This window comes from Aethalodelphis obliquidens, unplaced genomic scaffold, assembly GCF_003676395.1.
Source record: "Aethalodelphis obliquidens isolate GAN/ISIS:26980383/991018 unplaced genomic scaffold, ASM367639v1 scaffold11, whole genome shotgun sequence".
Taxonomy (NCBI): domain Eukaryota; kingdom Metazoa; phylum Chordata; class Mammalia; order Artiodactyla; family Delphinidae; genus Aethalodelphis; species Aethalodelphis obliquidens.
The window spans coordinates 41318304-41343743 of NW_020837955.1; the positions used below are offsets into that span (position 1 = coordinate 41318304).

Genomic DNA, 25440 nt, shown 5'->3' on the forward strand with positions numbered 1-25440 from the left:
GGAAGAGCTCTTTGAAGCCAGCCAGGTCTTCCAGGGGTGGGGCCTTTCCCTTGGGTGTCCTTGGCCGCCTCTTACTTCCAGCTACATTTTCTGCAGGGTCTGGTTTCTGCTTTGGAGTTTCCTGAAACAATTTGATGCTTTTATCATCACCTGGTTCTCTGTGCATGGGCATAGTCTTCCCGGGTGTCTGTGTGAGTTTTCCGAGGGCCGAGGCATCTTCTACATCCGCATTCCAGGAAGGTGTCTTGAGCTGTGTGTTTGTCCTGGTGGGTGTGCCGACTGTTCCTGATCTGGGAGATTTATAGAGCATTTTTGTGGCTCTGTTCTCTGCATCCACTGCTTCCTTGGCATGAGCTGGGGTCTGTAGGAGACTTGGGATGTCCAGCTGGTCTTCCTCAGGCTGTGTCTCCTGCAAGCTCTCGAGGGCGGCCAGGTCTGCTGCTAGCTCACACCTCAGCTCTGAGGCTCTCCTTGGTCCCCTCACAGCTATCGTGTGTTTGGAATTCCCTTTTGACCCCATGTGCTCTGTCCGCGCTTCGCTCTCCTTCGCGTCTCCCTCCAGCTTCTGCTCTGGCTGTGGTGCTTTCCTTAGACATCTTCCCAAGACGTTCTCAAGAGCGTCAGGTTTTGGGCCTTCGTTTTTACACTCTACACCTGGTGCCTGTGAGCTTCTGAGCTCCATGGACCTTCTCAACTTCTTTGCACTTGATGTTGTCTTTGGTGTCATTGCCTCAGACACTGGAGTTTCCATCTCAGCACCTGCTGTTTTATACACGTTCCTGGGAGTTTTCGTAATACTTTCATCTATTTTAATTTTAATACTCTGGCGTCTTAAGGCAGGGCTTGCAGAACGTTGATCAGACAGCTCTTTAGGTGCATCTTGAGTCCCGGGGGACACATTCTGTCCTATAAGAAATTAAAACATGCATGATGAGTATATGCTGTGCACCGTGCACCAATGTGGTGTTTTAGCCTCACGAGGTATTTAAGAGCCAATAAACCAGCCTCCCATCCATCTCAGGATACGAGGCTGCCTACGTGGCCATAAATCTGCCTGACATGAACCACACACAATTAAGAACAATGTTTTTGGGTGACACAGAGTGGGGTCATGCATAGGCAGTGGTAAGGGTCTATGGGGATCGGATAAAAGAAAAACATTCCTTAGGCTGCCAGCCAGGTCTCAGTGAGCTGAACACACACATTTGTTTCATCAAACGTGAGAAACGGCTGTTTCATCTGCTGGACCACCAATGCAATAATATGGATTACACTTAGTGCGCTAAGGGGCCATGTTACACGGGAAACATCAATTCTTTAGCAACAGGAAGCATCTTGAGTGTAGCACACTGTCCCCTCTATGACAGAAACTCGGTGACCAGTGTAAATGAGAGAGAAACAGACTCACATCTCACTCTCACCCTGCGGCAGGTGCCCAACCAGAGATGAACAGGAGTGCCTGCGTGGTGCACACCTGCTGCCTTTCTCCTTGGTAATTGACAGCACTCTCACATTTGAGTAATTTACATATAAGTATGATGAGAGATCATTACACTTTCCTGCTTGTCAGCCTCTTTACTTATGCTAAATGAAGAAGGCCACGTGTACACCCGTAGTTTACGGTTAGTAAACAGGCGTATGCCTTTCCATGCAAGTCTCTGAAAGCCAGTGCTACTTCAGCTGCTGATAGAAACCTCCCCTAAGAACAATGGGACAGGGAAGCTGGACATGGTACTTTATCAGGAATATCTGTCGTAGCGAAATAATACAGTAGCTGTTGTGAAAAAAGACCATCTACAGTTTCCACTGAAAAGATCAAAGTGCCAGGGGAAAAAAAGGAAACCCACCAGAATTTTCTGAAGCACACAGCAGAGGTTTTCCTCCTGAATGAGGTACTGGAAGCTCTTCTCCAAGCAAATCCTCTGAATTTGAAAAAGTGGAGGGACACAGGCTCATCCTTTGTGGTTTCTCTTTCACTGGAGTCTTGAACATTTCAGGCAGCCCTGTTACATGAAAATAGTGGAAAAACAGTTAACAGACTGCTCATACCTGCAAATCAGCATGCCTGTCCTCACGTACAACAGAGGAGATGTCGGAAGGCAAACAACAGATCACTCCCTAGAACTTCTGGGAGACAGGGTCTCACAGGAGAGGTTGATGCATCAGCTGTGAACCCATATTTTGAAGAGGGCAATGGCAAGTTAGACTCATATATGGCCTCTTCTCTGGCCTTCCTCTTGGAAAGAATGTATGAAGGAAGTTGATGTCCACCCTCTTCTAGAGTGAACTCCAGCTGTGAGCATTGGCCAGAGGACAGAGGCTGCCCTCCAGGGTCCCTCTCCATGCATCCCCAAATCCAGGGCCCTCAGGCTCCTTCGATAAGTCCTAGGTTATGCACTACAAGAGTTTATGTACAAATAAAATGTCCAAATGTTAAAAGCGAGATAGGACTGCCCATTTTTAGTATGGTCAAGTACTAATATCACCATCTTTTCATTTTAACACCAAAAGGTAGTGCTAACATAATCTCAGAAAACAAACAAGCAAACCCATCCAGTTCGCTAAAGGGAAGACTTAAGTTTCTCAAACTCTCATTCTCCTCCTGTTTTCCTTACTTTTCTCATTCTGACATCAATGGACCAAAACAGACCAGCAGCCGACTCTCAGTCTGGCAGCCGTCTGCAAATTGTGTTCGGGAAGCCTGTTCTGAAGGCGCCCAAGCCAGGCAACTCACTTAAAAAGCTCATTCCTCCGCCACCGTTCAGGCCTTACTTAAAATATCCAAGATTTAATATTTCATCACATATTAATGTTTTGTCATAAAAGTACTCACACCGAGGGGTGGCCTTTGTTGAGTGTCTAGAAAAATGTTTTGAAGGAAGGCTGAAAAAATTTACCATCCCAGGTACTATTTAAACTTCTACTTATCTTATAAATATTTTTGAGAATTTGCCTTCAATGCTTCGTAACATATATAGTAGTACACTCAACACGTGTGCATAATTTACAAGCATACACAGATATCTGCGTATTGGGCGGTATAAGCTCAAATTGTTTTTTACTCATGGAGCATGCTATCAGAACTCTGGCTATCACTGTTCTACATTTTTATAGTTTGCTTTTAAAAAGCTAATAAATATGTTGATCCAAATGTGATTCTAATTGGAGGGTATCTTGCATAGGTTTTATAAGTGGTACAACAATTCTCCCATCTTAAAATCCGCCAGGAAATAAAAACTAGGTTCCACCTAATGGATTCAAGTGTCACCTCCCTCCATAGGTGCTCAGAATGGAAACCACTGGTCAAACGACATAGCAGAAAATCCCAAACCCAGGGTCCTGCCGTGGTTCTAATCCAGGACAAGTGTCAGCAGCTCACATCACACTTTTACTGAAAATAGCAATACTGGCTCAACTATGAATGGCTCAGAGAAGCCTGTTTCATGAACCAGCTAAGCTACATGGAAGGAAAAGAAACCTTGAAGCAAAACATCACTCAAACCAATTGCTCCGACTCTGGCAATTATAAGAGCAAGGCTGCTTTTTCACCATAAAGCCGCTGCCAACGTCGTATACCCGTGCTGCTCTCCCAGGTAAAGATGTGCATTTCCTGCCATACCTGCTTCCTAGAGGCCACGTGACTCCAAATCGTCAGGGACCTGGCCTTGTTCTCCAGTCCAGCACCCTGTTCCTTGAATATCATGACCCTCCGAGTTGACTGGATTGTTTATCCTCCTGTCCCATGCACAGCAGATAAACAAACGTGACACCCACCCATGTGGACCCACGCAGGAGGATGAAAGCGTTCTGGTTCCTGAGAGCCATGGCTATGCTTTTACCTGAAAGATCTTCACTAAAGTCCATTGGTTTGTTGACCACGAAGTTGTTCAGCATCCTGTAGGGCCGAGCTGGCCCGTTCCCTTTCTCGATGTGAGCTTTCCCTATTATTATGGTACAGGGGGAGTTTGCGTGGCCTGTGCTAAATTGATTGTGAACGATGCCAGTCAGCTTCTGGAAAACAATCAGGACGTCAATAAAGCGGCAAAGCCTCAACCACACTTAACGTATCCCTTAACCGTATTATGTATCAAAGAGCAATGCACATTGGAAGACCTACCTTTGGGGTATTATTGGTTCTTCTTTGCCTCTTGCTCAGGGGTCGTGGAGGTCCACGTTGAACAGCTCTGGTCTGGGTCTGCTTGGTGCCCAGTTTTACCACGTCTGCCCACGATTTTGCCACTGTCACAAGGAAAAGATGTTGAGACTTCAAAAGGGGCACTAACGAGAAAATCAAAACCTATCTGCTGATACAACACTAACCAACTAAATTGGCCTCAGAAGCGCCACTCCTTCTCTTGGAATAAATCATCTGTAAGATGCCATGCTGGTTTCGATCCACGGAAGCTCTCTTGGAGGGCAGGTTGCTACTTTTTCTCCGTCCTCTCTTGGGAATATCTGTCTGATGTGGAGATTTGCTGTCGCTGGAGATGGAAGACGCCTTGGATAAGCTACGGCATCGGCCGGGCGCATCTGGAGAAGCGGGAGCAGCGTTAGGAGCTGGAGGCCTCACAAACGCATCCTGTGCAGTCGCCTCCAGACAGACTTCTGAAGAATCTTCTTTCCCTGACGGCTGAGGCTGCTCCTGACAAGATTTAAATGTGCGTAAGAAACCTCACCACAAATATAAGAAACCTCACCACAAATATAACTTCTCTGTAGGCTCAAGATGACGGAGTAGGAAGTGTGCTCAATCCCTCTTGTGCGAGCACTGGAATCACAACTAACTGCTGAACAATCATCGACAGGAAGATACTGGAACTCACCAAAAAAGACACCCCACATCCAAAGACAAAGGAGAAGCCACAGTGAGACGGTAGGAGGGGTGCAATCACAATAAAATCAAATCCCATAACCGCTGGGTGGGTGACTCACAAACTGGACAACACTAATACCACAGAAGTCCACCAACTGGAGTGAAGGTTCTGAGCCCCACATCAGGCTTCCCAACCTGAGGGTCCAGCAACGGGAGGAGGAATTCCCAGAGAATCAGACTTTGAAGGCTAGCAGGAGTTGATTGCAGGACTTCAACAGGACTGGGGGAAACAGAGACTCCACTCTTGGAGGGCACACACAAAGTACTGTGTGCATCGGGACCCAGGGGAAGGAGCAGTGACCCCATAGGAGACTGAACCAGACCTACCTGCTGGTGTTGGAGGGTCTCCTGCAGAGGGGGGTGGGGGGGGTGGCTGTGGTTCACCAAGGGACAAGGACACTGGGAGCAGAAGTTCTGCGAAGTACTCCTTGGCGTGAGCCCTCCCAGAGTCCCCTATTAGCCGCACCAAAGAGCCGGGTAGGTTCCAGTGTTGGGTCGCCTCAGGCCAAACAACCAGCAGGGAGGGAACCCAGCCCCACCCATCAGCAGACAATCGGATTAAAGTTTTACTGAGCTCTGCCCACCAGAGCAACAGTCAGATCTACCCACCACCAGTCCCTCCCATCAGGAAGCTTGCACAAGCCTCTCAGACAGCCTCATCCACCAGAAGGCAGACAGCAGAAGCAAGAAGAACTACCATCCTGCAGCCTGTGGAACTAAAACCACATTCACAGAAAGAGAGACAAGATGAAAAGGCAGAGGGCTACGTACCAGATGAAGGAACAAGATAAAACCCCAGGAAAACAACTAAATGAAGTGGAGATAGGCAACCTTCCAGAAAAGGAATTCAGAATAATGATAGTGAAGATGATCCAGGACCTGGGAAAAAGAATGGAGGCAAAGATTGAGAAGATGCAAGAAATATTTAACAAAGACCTAGAAGAATTAAAGAACAAACAAACAGAGATGAACAATACAATAACTGAAATGAAAAATACACTTGAAGGAATCAATAGCAGAATAACTGAGGCAGAAGAACAGATAAGTGACCTGGAAGACAGAATGGTGGAATTCACTGCTGCAGAGCAGAATAAAGAAGAAAATATGAAAAGAAATGAAGACAGCCTAAGAGACCTCTGGGACAGCATTAAACGGGACAACATTAAACACAACAACATTCGCACTATAGGGGTCCCAGAAGGAGAAGAGAGAGAGAAAGGAACAGAGAAAATATTTGAAGAAATTATAGTCGAAAACTTCCCTAACATGGAAAGGAAATAGCCACCCAAGTCCAGGAAGCAGAGTCCCATACAGGATAAACCCAAGGAGAAACACACAGAGACACATAGTAATCAAACTGGCAAAAATTAAAGACAAAGAAAAATTACTGAAAGCAACAAGGGAAAAACGACAAATAACATACAAGGGAACTCCCATAAGGTTAACAGCTGATTTCTCAGCAGAAACTCTGCAAGCCAGAAGGGAGTGGCATGATATATTTAAAGTGATGAAAGGGAAGAAACTACAACCAAGATTACTCTACTTGGCAAGGATCTTATCTGGATTCGACAGAGAAATCAAAAGCTTTAAAGACAAGCAAAAGCTAAGAGAATTCAGCACCACCAGGCTTTCTATTTATTTTATATTGGAGTATAGGTGATTAACGATGTTGCGTTAGTTTCAGGTGTACAGCAGAGTCATTCAGTTATACATATACATGTATCTATTCTTTTCCAAATTCTTTTCCCATTTAGGTTATTACAGAATATTGAACAGAGTTCCCTGTGCTATACAGCAGGTCCTTGTTGGTTATCTATTTTAAATATAGCCGTGTGTACGTGTCAATCCCAAACTGTTTAAATCTGGAAGCACCAAACGTTTCAACCAGTGTCTGTCAAGTATATGGTAGAGATGGGAGTCTACGTCTCTCACTTAAAAAAAAAAAAAAAAAAAAGTGGCGGGCGGGGGGAAGAAAGCACCGAACAAATCTTAATTGGGGTATTTCAGGTGGAAAGATGAAAGGAACTTCCTCATGAGTGAGGCTCTTATCTAAGTCCAAGGAAACACCGTCCATGGGAATTTAACCACCTTTGATCTGCATGGAAAGACAGCCACTCACTTCCGGGAGCCCATATAAAAGGGAAGGAAAGGAGACATACTTCACACGTCTGTTAGTGTGAAAGGAAATTAAAGGCTTCCCAGGCCCTCTGATGAAGGCGAGCTGTGGGCCAACACCTTTCTAGAGATCTAAGGTCACAGCCTAGGGTAGGTGATGAAAAATTGTAAAGAGCTGATGATGAAAATCATGGGTGCTGCCATCCAAGATTTTTCTTTTCACCTTGTAATCCTAAAAGGGAAAAACACCAGAACCTTATGGTTCTGTGTCGTGATGCCTCCAGATTCTTTCCAAATGTATTGACTATAACCCTAGCATGACCACCTGGTCCTGCAAGTGTGGTCAGCAGGAGGCCTCTGCAGAGGAGGAAAGTCCTGAGGACCCACCTGTGCTCAGTCACCCTCGGGCCATGGTTAGGAACCCAGGTGCTCAGTTCCCAACACCCACATGAATGAGCTCTCACAGAGACTTTTATATTTTTACTTTGTTATTAGAAAGAAAAAGGTGTTCATTGTCATTCTACTAGTGTGAGGGGTTGGAAAGAATATGGACCAAGGATGTGTGCTATCATCAGATCCGAAGCGGGGACCAGTGGGTAAACTCACCTTGATGATTTTCTTCAGGACGGTTGGCGTGTGGGTGACCAGAGACCTTCTTTGCTTTGGTGTCTCTCCTCTTTTGAGAGGTGTGTTGGGAGGTAAGTTTTCATCGAATAATTCAGGTCTCAGGCGACCACCAAAGGAGACCCGCCTCCTCTTCAGGGACACCCCATCCATCTTATCTAGAGGAACGGGTACAGACGTGGAGAGGGCAAAGGAGAACAGTACCATAGGTGTGACTTGTTTCCATTTACCATTGAAGACAAACTTACTGTAAATTCACTGAAACCTGGCACCTCACACACCTTTACTCTCTTGTGATGTTGACGAAGGTGATGCTGCTTCAAGAGCTCAGGAAAGATCCAGGACAAACCACTAAATGCCAAGTCCCAACCTGACAGGACAAGGACTTTCTTTAAACATTGACAAGTCCTATGCGGACAGAGCTTAATAAAGGGAGTGGCCTGGAGCAGTGGCTCCCACTTCGGAGCAGGGGGATGAAGAGGATGAGGCGTCAGCAGTGGCCTGAGAAAGCTTTTCCAAGAGACCCACACTTGGGTCTCAGACCTACCCAGCGAGTAGAATTCGAGCTGGAAACCTCTCCTGGTGATATTGACAGATGGGCAATTCACGCGTCCCAAGCCCCACTATCCATCTTTGTGAACCACTTGTCAACATAAACCCTTGCCTGAGTGAGGCGCCCCGTTTGTAAGACTTGTGGGGACTCCGTGACTGATGTGCGTGGGTCTGCTTTCAGAGCCGCACACCCCTGCCCTGGGGGCTCCCTGCAGAAGCAGAGCTGACGGCAGGGCACAGCATCGGAACACCTGGGGGCCCCCGAGGAGCGTGGGAGGCCCTGGAGCTGCCACGCCTGCTCCACGGGTCACATCTCTGCCACCCATGGGGTGCCATTAGGTTACTGGTTTCCCCGTTTGCAAAAGGAAGATCCAAAACTCCTGTCCCGTGGGCCCTCCTGCTGCCAGAAGAGAGGATGGGGAATGAGTGTCTGAAAGGCACGTAGAAGAGCACCTGGCACGTAGACCCATGGGGATGGGGCAGGTGTGTTTTAAGAGCCACCCCACATGAAAAGAGTTCCAAGGGATTTCCACTGACTTATTCTAGAGGATCAAACTCATAGGATAAAAGAGCTTATAGTTCAGAATTAAACTCCTGTGAAAAGCAATTATGCTTATGCTTATTCTCCTTTGTTCTGTGGTAGACAGAAGAATCAGATATGCTTTGGGACCAGCTTATCTCCTTAGACCCCTGCTAATTCTCCCCTAATAACCAGCACTGCTCTGGTTGGTTGGTTATCTGGGTCCTCATGCAAATCTATGAGTAGATGATGAATATGGGCCTTTATGTGCCTCACAGAGCTAATCATTCGTGAATGAAGGAAGGTCCCACTAATTCATACCTAGACATAAGGTAGGAGTAAACCTGGGGGGGGATAAATTTACAGTTAAATAAACTTACTCGTGGAATCGCCGAAGCTGCTGCCATCAGCCGAGCTAAGACCGGGTAACCCAGGGCTCACCGGATCCGCTGCCGTGCCCAGCGTCTCAGGCTTGTTGAGAAAATCGCTTTGAATCTTCCTTTCAACTTGAGGGACCAATGGAGCTGAAATTGTCTGATGCAGAATCTCTGTTTCTGTTGTCAGATCGTCAACATTTGTAGGATTCCTCTTCCTCTTTCCGGGGCAAAATTTTTCTGGTGTATTTCCAAAACTCTCAACTTTAACGGGCGTTTGAATACTAGGTAAGAACTTCCGAGGAGGAAACGTTTTAATATCTGCCCTGGAGCCTTCACTTTGATCGAGGTTCAGGGACGCACCACCATTGACAACACTCAGGTCTTTACTCCGCCCACTCCGTGAGGGACTTTGTTGTGAATATGGTTCGGGGGTCGTGGTTTGCAGCGTCTCTATCTCTGTGCAGAGGCTGCTGGGACTCCTGGTCTCCTTGGGCGTCTGAAATGGCTCATCACTCCTCTTCCCCTCAGTCTGGCTACTTCCTTGTTCTCCTGAAGCAGGGTCTGCCTTAATTTGGGGGCTTTGGCCCGATTTGGGTCTGGATTTAAGTGAGACCAGAGTCTCGCTCTGTAAACCACCAGTGCTTTCTTTTTCTGGTGTGCAATGACTCTGTGATCCTGATTTTCTGCGATTCTGAAGAGCATTGACTTTTCCTGATTTCACATCTAACTCCACCTTCATTGACTCATAAAGCTTCCTAAAGGGAGACTCATTTTGGTCACTCTCCTTAAGACACTTTCTAGAGGAAAAAGCCTTCAGTTCTCCATTACTGATCCCGAATCTTACACCGGAACCTTCTTGAGAATCCCCAGCAGTGGGAGCTGTTGCATTTCTGCCGTTATCTCCAGGACGTTCTGAGGAATGAACGCTGTTAGGTGTCTTCCCAGCAACAGGATCTTCTGAGCCACCTGAGACAATACCAGCCCCTGTGACATTCTTCCCATGCACCACAGGCCTTCCGGAAGCAGCGTCTTCCGTGAATTTTGAACGGGCACTGGAATCTTGAACTTTTCCATCTTGACAATGAGTTATGAAATAGGAAGCAGAAATTCGAGATTTTCTCAATGATTAACATGGGCAATATTCACATTTTAAAATTATTTCAAATTGTCTTAAAAACCTAGCTTTCCACTTAGCCTACAAATTTCTTAATGTCCAGAATGTATTCTAATGGTGTTCTGGTACTAGTTCCATGATGAAAATAAATAAATCACTTTAGCCTCCTATACCTCCTATAACCAACAGGAGACATCCAATGCTATCAATCTGCTCAGAATTAGGGGCAACAACTGAGCATGACAGTTCGTCTCTACATGGACCCTCCAACAAGCATATGGCACCCATACATCACTTGTGAGAAAAGTTAACTCACGTGTCTGCCTATGTCTGTCCCTTCCTTGCCACAAAGCTACATAGAGAACAGATCTTACAGGATCCCAGACAAAACCAAAAATCTACTAACCAAGGTTGGAAGGGAAGCTAGATCTTGAGACCCGACGCGAAGGCTCCTGTGAATTGGCAGATAAGAACAGCAATTTAGATGCCTTTTCAAATACCGACAGTCACATTTACTAAAATGTTCTTCCTTTGATGACCTTCTCTACCCAACTGTTCTTAGAGAACTTTCAGCGACTTTGAGAAACGAGCCCAAGACATTCGGCTGGTACTCATAACACAAGCATTTCTCAGTTGATTTTTTAAAAATATAGTAATAGAATAAGAAACAAACTTGAAGATTAAAATTGCTTAAATTGAACGGCAGTGACTTTTTATAACTTCCTTGAACTTCTATGAAAGAAGAATCAAAGCTAAAAGTAAACATCATCCACTCAGTATCTGGGAACCTACCAAGGGCACAGAATTATTGACTTTACACTGTTTTATCAGAAGTTGGCTAAAGGGCCCGTGGGTGAAGTGGGGCTCCACTTAGCATGTGTGCTCATTGCTGGCAGGTACTAAGGGTTTATCTGAAAGCCCAGAAGTTAAGGCAAAAGCGAAAACAATGCACCCAGAGGCCCTGTACCCTCAGAGCACGGGGCTGGGGTGCAGCCCTCCTGCTGGGCCACCTTCACATTCCTTCCCAGGCAGCTTTTTAGAGGGTAAGGAACAACTACAGAATAACACAGATGTAAGATATAAAAGTCCAATATTGTTTCAAAGGAGGAAAAATAATATCCTCTGAATTATTAGGGGTGGAAATCACAAAATATATCCAAAGGCAAATACTTTAACTTCTTTCTTTAATCAATTTCCGATATCTTGGTATTGAATACGCTGCTTCTCAAACTTCCCATGTGAGGGCTCGGTTTCTAACTTCCAATCTGAGGTTGACAAAAGGAATCATATGACTGAACAATAAAAATGAATTAAAATTTAAAACTGTGTGCAAAATACAAGCCCATATTTTTTGTACTATAATATCCAATAGCCATAAAAATCACTGTCAAATAACATGTTCTAAGTATTCAACTTCAATATTTACTTTATCACAATCCAGATAACGAACAGGTCATAGACCACTGGGACCTCTTATCTAACCCATAGTCCAGCTTTTTGGTTGGTTTCCTTATACCTACTAACAAGTTAGAAGCGGCGTTGGTTGGTGGGTGGGATACTTCAAAAGCTAGCTTTCCCCCAAAGCTGATGAGCAGGGTTGACATTAAAGTTAGTCCTCTGGGGAAGCAAGGGCACATGGCAGGAGCAGGGGACTTCAAATGCAGAGCCCACTGCTGATTTTAGGAGTATCTGTGCTAAGACTCTTAAGCCAGGGAATTCCAACCTGGTCAGAAGAGAATAGCTTGAGTAGCTTCATAAAAAGTAAGAAGGATAGGAAGTCTCAGGAGTAACCCAGAACCTTCTAAGTCCTGCTAAATCTCCCAGGATGGGCCCAGACTGCATTTTAATAAGGTGGGCCGTTTGGAATACGTTTTCTCCACTGATAGACACAGGGCAGTAACTCTCCTCCAGTGTCGTGGGTCATGTCTGTCAAAACTGGGAAGCATCATTGGTACCTACAGCTCTGATGTGATTATTCTGGATGAATAAAGACCAATGAGTACAATGGGACATAAAATGAGCCTCCAGATCGAGTGGTTCTGGAATCTGAGTTCTGCGTCAGGGTTGCCCTAACCAAAGGTTTGCAAAACCATATTGCGAGTTACTTTAGGAGACTTTGGGCCCAAAGTGTAACACCTAGTACTCTCGTTTTGAATAAAAGAGGAAGGATAGTTTAAATTATCTTAATATATCTAAGTTCACCTTGTTTTACTACCTTAGCGACATTTTCCTACTATAACTGGTAAGTCGTTCTCCCTTGTGAGAAATCAGTGTCAAAGTGCATATAAATGACTTCATATCATCATGCAAAAGAATCAGAGCCCAAAGTTCCATAATATCCCCCCATCACCTGTTCCCATCTTTGTCCTGGAAATGCAGGTGACTTGCTTCCATTCTGATGACTTTCATTTTCATACCTGAAGTGCACAGAATGACAGGCACATGTTCAGATTAAAGATTTGTAACCAATGATAAAACTTCCACATCTGACTAATGTCCAAGGAGCAAGGAACAAAGATCAGGTTTTACTCAAGGTATTACCTTATTCATGGAAAGAAATCAGGAAAGTGTTTTTATGCTAAAAACTTAGGTAAATTGGTTTCTTCTGGAACACCACGGTCAGAGGTTGGGGCCAGATTAAATTTCGGAACCCTGACTAGTCTGTAAGATTCAACAACTTCCCTGAGCGCCTCCTGTGTTGGAACCAAGAGAGCAAAACCTGGTGTCTGCTCGTTTTTGTTCGTGGGAATCATCTGATGGCTTGGAAGGCCAGCCAAGAAGCTGGGTGGCATCTGACACCTTTATCACTCTGTGATGTCATTCACCACAGGTAACCACAGAGCTCTACTTTAAGATCACTAGGATATTTTCAGCTTCCCACTTACTCCATGTGTATCTGAACAAAGACAGGCACATTTTTGGAAGATGCAAAGATATTTAGCAAGAGACATGGTTGTTCTAACAGACCTCAGGTATCCATTCACAGAAACTTTTATAACACATACTGAACTCTGGTACCTCGGTGAGACAGCCTGTTTCGAATTTAGATGCCATCTACGTAAGCTCTGAAGCAGCCAGTCGTCTGGAACTGTTTCTCATGGTACCAGAGTTCTGAATCAAGCCCTTCTTCCTATGACCCATGTCCTAGTCTTTGTTGGAGGTATTTTGTCATCTCAACTAATCTTAATTTGAGCAGCATCTCATTTGGGGGACATACTTCTGCTCTCCATTCCTCATCAAATATTTCCTGCCTAGAAATAATATTTATTTCTCTATCTAATAAAAAATACCCTTTAAAAATGAAGGCAAATTCACAAAAAGCACAGAAAAAGAAACGACCAGGATATTCAAATTAGAAAATATCTATTTAATACAAATGAAGGCAGTAATGGAGTTCCATTGGCAGAATGGATGACAAAAGCGATCCAACTACATCTGCCTACGAGAGACACAATTTAGAGTCAAAGACACAAATAGAATGAAAGGATAATGATGGGAAAAGATACACCATGCAAACAGGAACCAGAAGAGAGGTGGAGAGGCTGTACCAATACCAGACAAAATAGACTGTAAGATAAAAATTATTCACAGAGACACTGCACATTTTATAATGATAAAAGGGTCAATCCGTCAAGATCAACCAGTTATAGACAAAAGTGCACCTAACAGCTGGTTCCAAAAGGTCATCTAAACCTTAAGGATTATGAAAGTTGAAAGCAATGTGATTAGAAAAAAACAACAAAAAAACTATAGTATGAAATCTCTCATCAAAAGCATTACTAAGGGCTTCCCTGGTGGCGCCGTGGTTGAGAGTCCGCCTGCCGATGCAGGGGACGCGGGTTCGTGCCCCGGTCCGGGAAGATCCCACATGCCGCGGAGCGGCTGGGCCTCTGAGCCATGGCCACTGAGCCTGTGCGTCTGGAGCCTGTGCTCCGCAGCAGGAGAGGCCACAACAGTGAGAGGCCCGCGTCCAGCACACACACAAAAAAAGCATTACTAAACATACAGGACATTTCAGAATGATACATGATACAGCTTCATCCACACCAAGAGGAGATAATTCTTAATTTAAACCCATAGTATGGCCTCAAAATATCGGACGCAAAACACTGACAAAGGTAAAAAACAAAAAGAAAAAAAAAACTTCAATGCGTGATTTCAGCTTACCTGTCCAGGTAACTAAGAATCAGGGGAAAATTTTACTAGGATTCTAGAGTCAGGAATTAGAATCTGATGGACCTACACAGATAGAGCACTCCACGCAGCAGCTGTGGAACACACATTTTTTCCAAACACCGAGGACAGATTAGTAAAAATGTAACCATATCTGATCATAAAAAGCAAGCTCTGACTCATTTCAGAAACTGGAAATTACTCAAATGTCCATCCAGAATGAATTAATTGTGTATGTAACTGTGGATCTTATTTCAGTGAAATCCTTAAGCAGCGAGAGGAACAAACTGGGATGAATCCATCCATCCCAATCCAGGCTATGAATCCCACAACCGTAAAAGCAGAACTCAGTTACTACTTTATGGAGTTTGATAAAGGCAGACAAAACCATAGCAGTTAGAGATGCATGCTTAGTAGTAGAACTCTAAAGACTTTCATGCTATCAGAAAAGCCACATTAGTGGTTTACTTGGTGCGGGGAAGAAGTAATGATTAGAAGATGCATGAAAGAAACTTCTGGAAATGCTGTTTATGACTTGGGTGGTGTATTAGTTCTATAACAAAATGTCACACCCTGGGTGGCTTAAACAAGAGAAATTTATTTTCTCACAGTTCCAGAGGCTGGAAGTCCAAGATCAAGTTGTCGGCAGGGCTGGCTTCCTTGGGGCCTCTCTCCTGGGCTCTGGCCGCCCTCTGCTGCCGCTTGGCACAGTCATCACTCTGAACACCTCCTTCCCTGGCTTCTGTGTCCTAATCTCCTCTTCTTATAAGGACACCACTCGGATTGAATTAGGACCCAGCCTAATGGCCTCATTTTAACTTAATCATCTCTTTCAAGGTCCTATTTCCAAAGACAGCCACATTCCGGGGAGCTGGGGGCGGGGGTCAGGACTTCAACTTGGGAATTTAGGGAGAGCACAGTTCGGTCCGTGACGGGCGATTATCACAAGGCTGCTCACTTCATGGTAAGCTGGGTCATACATCTCGTTTTGTAACTTTCTCTATGAGTGTATTTTACTTTAAAATAAAAAAAATAAAATGAATGCAGTTTCACAACACTTGCAACCAAATGAACCTCCTTTGGGGCCTGGCCACCTTGGCATAGTTACGTGCTCTCTAATCTTTGAGCTGGAGCACACAATAAACCTCACCTGCCATTCCTTCTAGATCCGTATGAGTTTAGATAAAGACTGTGTTGCGAATGGCAACCTCAAACATGTTGACATTCACCCGCATTACAGAAGGATCACTGATGGACTGTGAGGCTAGTTTTTGGTGGATCAGAAGGTCTATTTCTTTTTAGCCCATTTCTTACCTACCTGAAAGACCGATCAACAACAGTTATCACGTCTCCATGTTTTAGCTGTACAGGTTTATCAAAAGTAGATCCATTTACTCGTGTTGGATTTGTGGAACTGAAATTAAACAATATTGCCTACAAGTAGAAAAGAGAGGAAACCATGTAAACTAATAAATGGATAAAAAGTGAAAAGTTTTAAAAAACAGACTTCCAAAAACCCGCTCACCTCCTGTCCATTGATTTCAATTTTGCAGTGTTGTTTGGACACTACGGGAAGCTGTATACGAATGTCACACTCGATACTCCTTAATTCAAAAGAATAAAGACTTTTTAGGTTGCTGCAATTTAAAAAACTTACATCAGTGATTCAAAATAAAACAGCATCTGACACTATGTTTGTTTTTTTTTTTTTTTTTTTTGCGGTACGCGGGCCTATCACTGTTGTGGCCTCTCCTGCTGCGGAGCACAGGCTCCGGACGCGCAGGCTCAGCAGCCATGGCCCACGGGCCCAGCCGCTCCGCGGCATGTGGGATCCTCCCATACCGGGGCACGAACCCGTGTCCCCTGCATCGGCAGGCGGACTCTCAACCACGGCGCCACCAGGGAAGCCCCTGACACTATGTTTGATCTGTAAATGTAATGACATAAAGGAAAGACAAACTGGGCAATGTAAATGATCTTTGCATTTTGCCCCCAATTTTTATAAGTATTGTATAAGCAACTATTTTAAATCATTAAAACTTAAGAGTACTTAAAAATAATTATAATGGAAAATATTAGAATACAAAATTGAATTGCCTTTCACTAAAATATCTATGCTTATAAGATCCAACTAAAGGAGTACTTTACATCAGTTTGGAGAATACTTATCGTTTGTACTCTGTGCTTTTTTCTTTTTTCCTATAAAAAAGGTTTATGTATGTTTATTGGTAATGCTATGTATGTTTCAAGGTTTAATCAACACCTAAAGTGCTGTTATTTCATGCCAGGACCTCTCCATGTCTCAGTTTCTTCATATACAAAGAGGACTCCATTGGCAAACATATCATGGTGTTCTTCAGAAAATTAAATGTTACTCATGTCTGTCATTTGCTTGGCACACAGTAAATGCTCATAACTTGTGAGCTTTTTATTGTTTTAAAACTATATTTTTGGGACTTCCCTCGTGGTGCAGTGGTTAAGAATCCGCCTGCCAATGCAGGGGACATGGGTTTGAGCCCTGGTCCGGGAAGATCTCACATGCCAGGGAGCAACTAAGTCCATGTGCCACAACTACTGAGCCTGCGCTCTAGAGCCCGCGAGCCACAATTACTGAAGCCTGCACGCCTAGAGCCCGTGCTGCGCAACAAGAGAAGCCACCGCAATGAGAAGCCTGCGCACCGCAATGAAGAGTAGCCCCTGCTCGCTGCAACTAGAGGAAGCCCGTGCGCAGCAACGAAGACCCAATGCAGCCAAAAATAAATAAATAAACTACACTATTAACTGACAGTCACAAGCCTCCTATCATTACAGACACTAATCTACAAGCAACTACAAATTATCTAGATGCAACCTGTCTTTTTACAGAAAACTAACATCAGTAGGAAGCAGCTGAAGGAAGAATTCCCAAACCTACACAGAAACTAATCAAAGACGCCCTTAGCAAGGCTCTTTGGGTCTCTGGTGTTCCTGTTACCATCCTGTGGTTTTACACGTTTGAACAGACCGTATGCCTCCTCTCTGTACTCAATACGAACCTCTGGAGTCTAAGAATATCCCTTCCTACCTGTACCATGACCAAACACTTACAAGTGGGTTTCTGGATTATAAAATCTCTCATAAAAATACACTTAATCACTACAATATGATAACAGAATTACTGCTATTTGGTACCAAAATGTTTTTTGTTTTTCCCTTTTGAAGAGAGTGGAAGCTATGGAAAGTGAACAGCTACTTTAAGCCAAAGAAGAGAATTTGATTTTTAGGTATCAGAACATCCCAGCAAGAGACAGAAAAAGACGATCTCATTAGAACTGAGACTCTGTTTGGCAGGAGATGGCCATCAGGAGACACTATAGATCAATGGTTCTTAACCCTGGTGCTGCTGACGTCTGGGGCCAGCTAGTTCTCTATAGCGGGAGCTGTCCTGTGCATTGTAGGGTGTTTGGCAGCAACCCTGACCTCTGCTCCCTGAGGCCAGTGATGTGTGCCTCCCACATTGTGACGTGAAAAAAATGTCTCCAGACTTTGCCAAATAGCTCCTGGGGGGCAATACGGCTCTCAGTTGATAACCACTGCTGCACACTGATTCCAAACTCAATTTCCCAGCTGATGCGATGACTGGACAACGGCCAGGGTGCTAAATAGTGATCACCTCTCATATGCCAGGCCCCACACCAGACACCGAGTACAGAATTATTACCTAGACAGTCCCTGTCCTTGGGGAGCTTCGTAGTGAGACAGGCAAGCCACAGCCTCATCACCATGTGTGGGGTTAGGAAAGACAAGAGCAGGGCTCAGTAAAGGCTCCTTCTCAGGTAACATGGACCCTGTCTCTGAAAGTTGTAAAGCAATCAGTCACGTAGGAGGGTAGAGAAATTCCAGAGGTGAAAGTTCGAACTGGCTAAAAGCACCAAGGGGAGAAAGAGCTTGAAGTGTGGTGGAACGTGGCAGGAGTGGGGCTGGTGGGAGGATGGGGTGTGGGGCAGAAGGGGGTCAGGGTTCCACCACACAGGGTTCCACGGGGGGGTAACTTATCCATCACATGTTAGAAAAGGAGAGGCGGTGTGATTAATGGTGCCTGTTACATAGGGACCAGAGTTACTGCCACCACCAACACCAAGGCAACAAAAGAGAAGTTCTCAAAACGCAACCAGAAGGACTTTCCTTCCCATTTCCATTTTTCCAAAAAGACCGACAAGCCATGCACAGATTCCTTCCTTCACTTGTTCAATAATATCCCCCAGCAGCCAAGGAAAGCCCAGTTTGGAGAGATTTCAGATGAACACAATGGCTTTCTAAAGGCAGTCTGAAGTGAAGCAGGATTTGAGTATCCTTTACATTTTTCTCCAGTTATATTTTTATCAAATCAATTTAAAATTTTTTCTTTGACTGAAAAAACACAACTATGTAAACATTGTCTTCGAATTCTATTTCATAATAAACAACCAGTAGCAATGACAATACACAGGAAGTCCTGAGCACACTCGAGGGCTGCCTACTCCTGGAGCTGTGTATCTCGTCTGTTAATCTCTGGTTAGTAATATTGAGGGGTTTATTTAAGCTAAATTGTCTAGATTGTCCGCGGGTGGGCAGGGCTCACCTTCCAAACAAGCAGGTATGAAGGCTCAGTGGAAAGTGGGGGCCGTCGACCCCGCTCCTTTTAATGGTAACAAGGCGTCTTGTAGAACCCATTTTCTAAACAGGAATTTTGACTATAATCCGTACCGGAAGGTCAGGCATCAAAAGGTTTGCTGAAGCAGACTTACAAGCAATCCTTTGACTACACGCCACTGACAAAATAACAAAAATAAAGCACACAGGGGGTGAGGGTTATTCTAAAGCAAAGAGTAAGAAGTTACTTGTAAGTGACCAACTGGGGTCGCGTGTACTATTCACCGCTGCCCCTGCCGCCCCGACCCACGCCTTACCTGACCCCGGTGGAAGCCCCAGCCAGGCCCGGGGCTGCCCCCACCACCCAGCGCCCTCCAGAGACCTGCGTCCAGGACGCCGCCCGCCAGGCTCCTGGCTCCCGGGAGTTCCCACCGAGACCCCACGCCAGAGCCCAGGACGAGCCAGGCAGGCCAAGGCCGCGCTCCGGCGCTGGTGGCCGCATAGCCCCGAGTGGTCCACGCGGCCTCCGCCCCTCCGGCTGCCCCCGCCCCCGAAGGTCCCCGGCCGCGGCTCACCCAGGACGAGTCTCCCGGGGCGACACCAGTGGTTCCGCCGCTCGTCGGCGAGCAACCCGAGTCCGCACCGGGAGGGGCCGGCGACGCGCCCACCTCCGCTGCAGGGACCGGGCCTCAGTCCTCTGGCCCGCCCCCACCTTCGCCGTGGCCCCAGTCCCCGCTCCTCCCGCCTTCGCCCTCGCCGGTGGCCCGCTGACCCTGCCCAGAGACGTCCCGGAGGTGCCCGGCGTTAGCGGCTCTGGCGCGGAAAGCCGCCGCCGCGCCCTCCAGATTCAAACGATAACACCGATTCAAATTTGGCGCTAAGCGCTGCGATTGGGCGCAGGGGAGAGGAGGCAGACCAATGGGAAAGGAGAGGGCGGAGCAAGCGGGGACGGGGCTCCGCGGGGCGGGGCGGGGCGGGGCGGACGGGCTCGGCCGGGCTGGCTCCGGTGCATCCGCAGAAGACGGCCACCTGAGGGTCCTCAGCTTCCACGGCACCTACGGGTATGAAATGCAACAGGGTCCCTCCGCCGCGAAACCCTTCTTGCCTTCTTTTCTCTAAGGACCAAACACAATTGTACAGTTAACAGTGGTACATAATATGTTACTCATTGCTGGAAGGTTTACAATTTTTTAAAATTCCTATATCTCCCTAAAAATAACCAGTTGTTGTAAGCAGTTTCTCGTGTCTTTTCCCAGTTAACACATGCATTATTCTCTTATAAAAACGCACGAAGACTATCATAATATACACATTGTTCTGTACTTTGTATTCTCTGCTTCACAAACTCCGAGTATATTGAGTACGTCTTCCTCCTTTCTTTTTGATGACGGCAAAGTATTCGGCTTTAGAAACCATAATTTATTTAATCTCTGCTATTGCCATACATATAGGTTTACAATGGTTTCCTCTTAGAAAAAATTCTTTAATTAATAAACCTGCTGCACTACAAAATGGATGAATTGTAAAATAATTAGCCACAGGATTCCTCCACGTGAGTGATGGGACAGGGGGAGGGGAGAGCTTCTGCAGGCCCTCGTGGTACGAAGTGAACTGGGGATGTCCGCCGCCCTCCAGCTCACTCCACACCTTTGGAGCTTGACTTTCCTTGATCGGGAGCTGCTGTTCTGGGGACCCGAGGGTCTCTTTGATCCTTGCAAAACCACCTTTGTAATAACAGAGGTCCTTGCCCTTTTCACTCATTTCTCGTGTGTGTGGAGGGTCAAAACCACCTTTGTAATAACAGACGGTCCTTGCCCTTTTCACTCATTTCTCGTGTGTGTGGAGGGTGGCATTTCCCCTGTGCAGAGCAGATGTGAGAATCCAGCTGTCTTTTATTAAATCAGGTATCACAGAGATTTGCTGTGATACTTGATTTAGTAAAATATATATTTTATATAAAATATAAAATAACGCTGCTCTTTTCACTAATTTGTTTTGGATAATAGAGGTATTTTTCATTAAAAAAAGATGTTTCTATGTGAAACATGAAATGGGTTCATCATTGCTTTAAAATTAATTGATAAATGAAATTTTTAAAAATATTCAGTTAATAACCTACATAAACAAAAACTCTTAGTGGTCCTCAGTGCTTTTTAAGAGCGCAAAGGGACCCTGAGACCAAAAAGTTGGAGCCTTTCTATTCCTGAGATACAACGCAGAGATAGATTGCCTACAGCAATGTGAGAAAGCACCTAGAAAAACAACGTGAATGTGTAGAATTCCCAACTCCTAATCCTCTGTGACAAAGCTGATGTGGGTTGGGTAGTGTAGATGCCTGGATACTATTAACCTTCTGGGGGATTAGTTTCATTTCCTCACTTTTACACTATGGGAAAATAAAACTAAAATAAGATTAGAAAGGACGTGGGGTCCTTGATCCCTGGATTCCTTGAAAGGACATTGGATTCCATGATCTCTGTCCGGGAATGGCTTCACTTCAAGTTGGAGCACTGGCATATCCACAGGCAGATGACAGTGCAGGCCTCTGCCAGCATATCTAGATCCCCAAAAGATGCTGAGTGAAATCACTACTTCAAAGGGGAGCTGACATAGAAGGAAACAATTTTATTGGAGAAGGTTATGACCTCTAGGTGTATGATATGTGAGTAGTTGAACTAGATAGGTAATTGATAATCTCTTATAAAAGATTATTCCTTCCATTGTCAAAGGTTTGAGTAACTAACAATTTGAACCTTTCAATTCTGTGGTCTTCATAATTCTTGCACTCCCAGGGCCAGACGGTGCCCCTGGAGAGAATCTCACAGACCCTCGTTCCTGGAGGTGAGGGGTGTGTCATTATTGAAACTCCTGGAACCACTTTTCAGTATGTGGTTCTTGCAAAATGAAAGGAAAGATCTATGAGTTTAGGTTTAGATATTTGAGTTGCTTGAGAACAGAATTTCAATACTCTAATAATTAGTTCAGACAAGTTTCTATCCTATAGTAATTGTGTTATTTTTTTACTGTAATAAAATCTTTAGAGATGATCAATGATTATTTATATGTAGTTATTAGAAGATTATAGAATTCTAGGTGTATATCTATCATTGGGAAAGCCCTCATTACAGCCTTAACTAAAATTTTGCCTTTGAAACATTGGAAATTTCTGGGTAGGGAAAGGTAATTTTCCTTGAGATCGACTCTCTTTCTCTTTTGCCAGTTTTAAAAAAGTGTCCTTTACATATGTCCACTCATAAAGGAAGTTTCACTGTGCAATGTATTGAAGAGTTCGTGATTGGCAAGGCTGAAATATTTACTTTACAAATACAGTACACTGACAAGCAACCGAGTTTCCAGACTCAATGGTTCCCGCTGGGTGATAGACTCCAAATTGAGGAAGACAGGGACCCTAGGTACAAAGGTGAGAGAGGAACCATATACAAACCAGTGCATCAAGCAACCTGAAGAGAGTACAGGCCAACTTGGAACACTTATTGCTAAGAATAGAATAGGGACCCCTAGAAATTTGAAGCTAAAAAGTTATGAGTCCTAACCTCCTATACTAATACTGTAGGAAAACCCTGTCACCTAAGTAATAAAGAAATGAATTGCAATGGAATGTCCTAGACATTTATCATAACAAAAGAGAACAGTGAGGAGAATAATTTCCCTAGAGAACAAGGAAAGCATGACAGGAAGATATAGGTTTACAAAGAGGCCTTCAAGTATAGAGGCTACAGAAAACTTGTCTTAAACATCCTTACTTGGGGTGATCAAGCTTCAGATAACCCCAAACTGAAGATACCTTTAGTAAGTTTCAGTGTTGAATATTAAATATATACGTAAGTGCAGAACTAAGGCTACGTGATGGTTTTAAGCAAAAAAATATCTTTTGTAGAGGGTATAAGCTCCGACAATGTAGACGTAACACAACTAATAGCGAATGGGGTGGGGTAGAGGTGAGGGTATATGGAAAAGAAAATAAGCTCTCTGATTGCCTTCTAGGTATGAACTGGGAGTAAAAGAATATTACTTCAAATTAAATATTGTGTCGAGAAGGTTTTAGCTAATTATCAAGAAGGCTCATATTAAGACACCGGTGGGCTCAAAAAGAAGGGACAAAGATATTATCTAAAGCTGTCAGTGTAAGTGCAGCCATTAGACCATAACTACAAATACTCTGAAATATCTAAGCATACAGAAAAGAGACACAGAGAATACAGATAACATAGTGAAAGACTACATAGCTATATCAACATATATTTTAAAATATAACAAGATTGGTATCAAATACATCAATTGATTCAATAGCTTTAAGTGGCCTATTCAAACAAAAAGATTTAAATATTTCTGTAAACTGCTATGGAGTAATTGCCTCCAAATATTATCAAGTGCAAAAGATAAAGTGGGAAAAGTTGCACATAGCATATGCTGCGTTTAGCTAAAAAATGGGCTTATGAATATATATGCATATTTGCTCTTATTAAAATGAAACAATATACATATAGTTTACATATGTATATATACGTATATAATATATATATTATGATATACATAATATACATATAATGTTAAATACATATAATGTAAAAATGGAGGAGGGAGCACAGGGAGAAAAGCTAGATTTCCCTGAACTTTCCTTCTTTGATAGATTTGACTCTTGAATCATATTAATATTTATATAAATATAAAACCAATTGAATCAAAGATATAGAAAACCCTAAAGTAGAAATTAAAGTGAAACTAACATTCAGGCAGCAACAGAGCCGCACAAAGAGCAATACTTTGAAGTCATTTAAAACACAATAATTGAATGGTGCATCCCCTGAGAGCCATTCCCCAAGGATATAAATGAACTGAAAAATAATATCAAGCAGTTTTCAATAATTGCATTGGTGGTAATATTGATATCATTATTCTGAACTTATTATAATGGGAGAAAGCAAATAGGTAATTACGTGAGTATCACTAGAGAGTTTTTCAGCCTAAGAAAAAAGGCTATAAATATGAAATCAAACAGTGAAGTGTTCTGTGGGTACCCTGCAAAGAAGGGACCCTCCCCTCAAGTTTGATTTGTGTGTAGGGCCTGATGGTGCCGCCTCCGTCCTCCAGAGGGTGTGAAAGTTTCATGACTCAGATAACTGAGGTCTCCGGGGGAGCAGGGCAGGCCTCTCACCAGGTCTGAAATGGCTTGAGAGTGTGAGTAAAAGAACCTGGCTGGGGTTTTGCTGTGGTCAGGAGGCGGGGCCGGCATGAGCGTAAGCTGGTGGCGGGGGCTTGCTGGTTAGAAGCAGGGAGCATCTGGCCCTTCTTATCAGCTCACTCAGACGTGGGGTCAGGCCGGGGAGGCGGGGGAGGGGAGGGAGGCAAGGGATGAGGCTTCAAAGCTGTCAGCAGTCAAATATCAAAAAGCAGAGTTGGATTCCTTGTTACAGTAAGTAGATTTTGAATTGGGAATGGTAGTATGAATTCATGGTATATATTTCTTTTAAAATGTGAAAGAGAAGACATATTTCCTGATATATTCCCAGAAGGACCTAGAACTTACCCAATAGTCATGAGTGTCCTTACTTCCTAGATTGTGGTCTCTCAATACTGTTTCCTACTAAAAGAAAACTGAGTTTCCCGATAGAAATGGTAAATCCTGTATCAGGTGCAAGAACTGAGCAGGATAAGCCTGGAATGACTTGTCACACTCAAAAGCAAGGAAGGAGATGGGGCTTCCCTGGTGGCGCAGTGGTTAACAATCCGCCTGCCAATGCAGGGGACACGGGTTCGAGCCCTGGTCCGGGAAGATCCCACGTGCCCACAGCAACTAAGCCCGTGCACCACAACTACTGAGCCTGCGCTCTAGAGCCCGCAAGCCACAACTACTGAAGCCCGCGCGCCTAGAGCCCGTGCTCCACAACAAGAGAAGCCACCGCAGTGAGAAGCCCGCGCACCAGGGCAAAGGGCAGCCCCCGCTCGCCGCAACTAGAGAAAGCCCGTGCGCAGCAATGAAGACCCAACACAGCCCAAAATAAATAAATAAAATCAACAAGTAAAAAGCAAGGACACCTCTCAGAGACTACTGGGGTCAGGCCTAAAGGACCCAGGAGCCGCTGTGAAGAGGCCTCCCGTTTCCCAAGTGGGGAAACTTTGATCTCTAGCTAAAAAAATATTGAATAACTACAGGGACTTGAAATGCACAAAATGTATTTAAATTCCTCAAGTTCAAAATGATTCCTTCAGAATAAAAAGAAAGAAAAGAAACTCACTGGACACCTTCAAAAGATATAAGGAAACCAGTCCACTCTGGCAAAGCAAGGGAGAAGGTCAAACTTTCATCTGCCTTTCTTCCAGGAGCTGTGCCTCAGTGCAACCACACAGCTGATTAGGGAGAGTTTCTCTTTATAGATGCATTCAGTAAGTGACAGGAGAAGGGAAATTGTAAAAGAGTGTCACCATTCCTCAAATCCTTCATGAAAAGATAAATCCAGGC

General features: G+C 44.5%; 1 protein-coding gene across 2 annotated transcripts in view; it reads right to left on the reverse strand.

Annotated features, from left to right (window-relative positions):
• MKI67 (marker of proliferation Ki-67) overlaps nucleotides 1-19749 on the reverse strand; it is a 25310-nt gene extending 5561 nt beyond the window's left edge. The window contains exons 1-13 of one of the 2 annotated variants that reach the window (XM_027112941.1): nucleotides 19535-19747; nucleotides 18949-19138; nucleotides 15874-15952; nucleotides 15667-15782; nucleotides 12526-12592; nucleotides 10582-10627; nucleotides 9065-10135; nucleotides 7595-7770; nucleotides 4321-4642; nucleotides 4118-4239; nucleotides 3840-4011; nucleotides 1848-2003; nucleotides 2-906 (exon numbers count right to left, since the gene is read on the reverse strand). In XM_027112941.1, coding sequence (XP_026968742.1) covers nucleotides 2-906; nucleotides 1848-2003; nucleotides 3840-4011; nucleotides 4118-4239; nucleotides 4321-4642; nucleotides 7595-7770; nucleotides 9065-10135; nucleotides 10582-10627; nucleotides 12526-12592; nucleotides 15667-15782; nucleotides 15874-15952; nucleotides 18949-19040 — 3324 coding nt within the window. In that variant the 5' untranslated portion in view covers nucleotides 19041-19138; nucleotides 19535-19747. Of the gene's footprint in view, nucleotides 907-1847; nucleotides 2004-3839; nucleotides 4012-4117; nucleotides 4240-4320; nucleotides 4643-7594; nucleotides 7771-9064; nucleotides 10136-10581; nucleotides 10628-12525; nucleotides 12593-15666; nucleotides 15783-15873; nucleotides 15953-18948; nucleotides 19139-19534 lie in introns of both variants that reach the window. The other variant, XM_027112942.1, reaches the window with a different exon arrangement.
• Between the last annotated feature and the right edge of the window lie 5691 nt (nucleotides 19750-25440).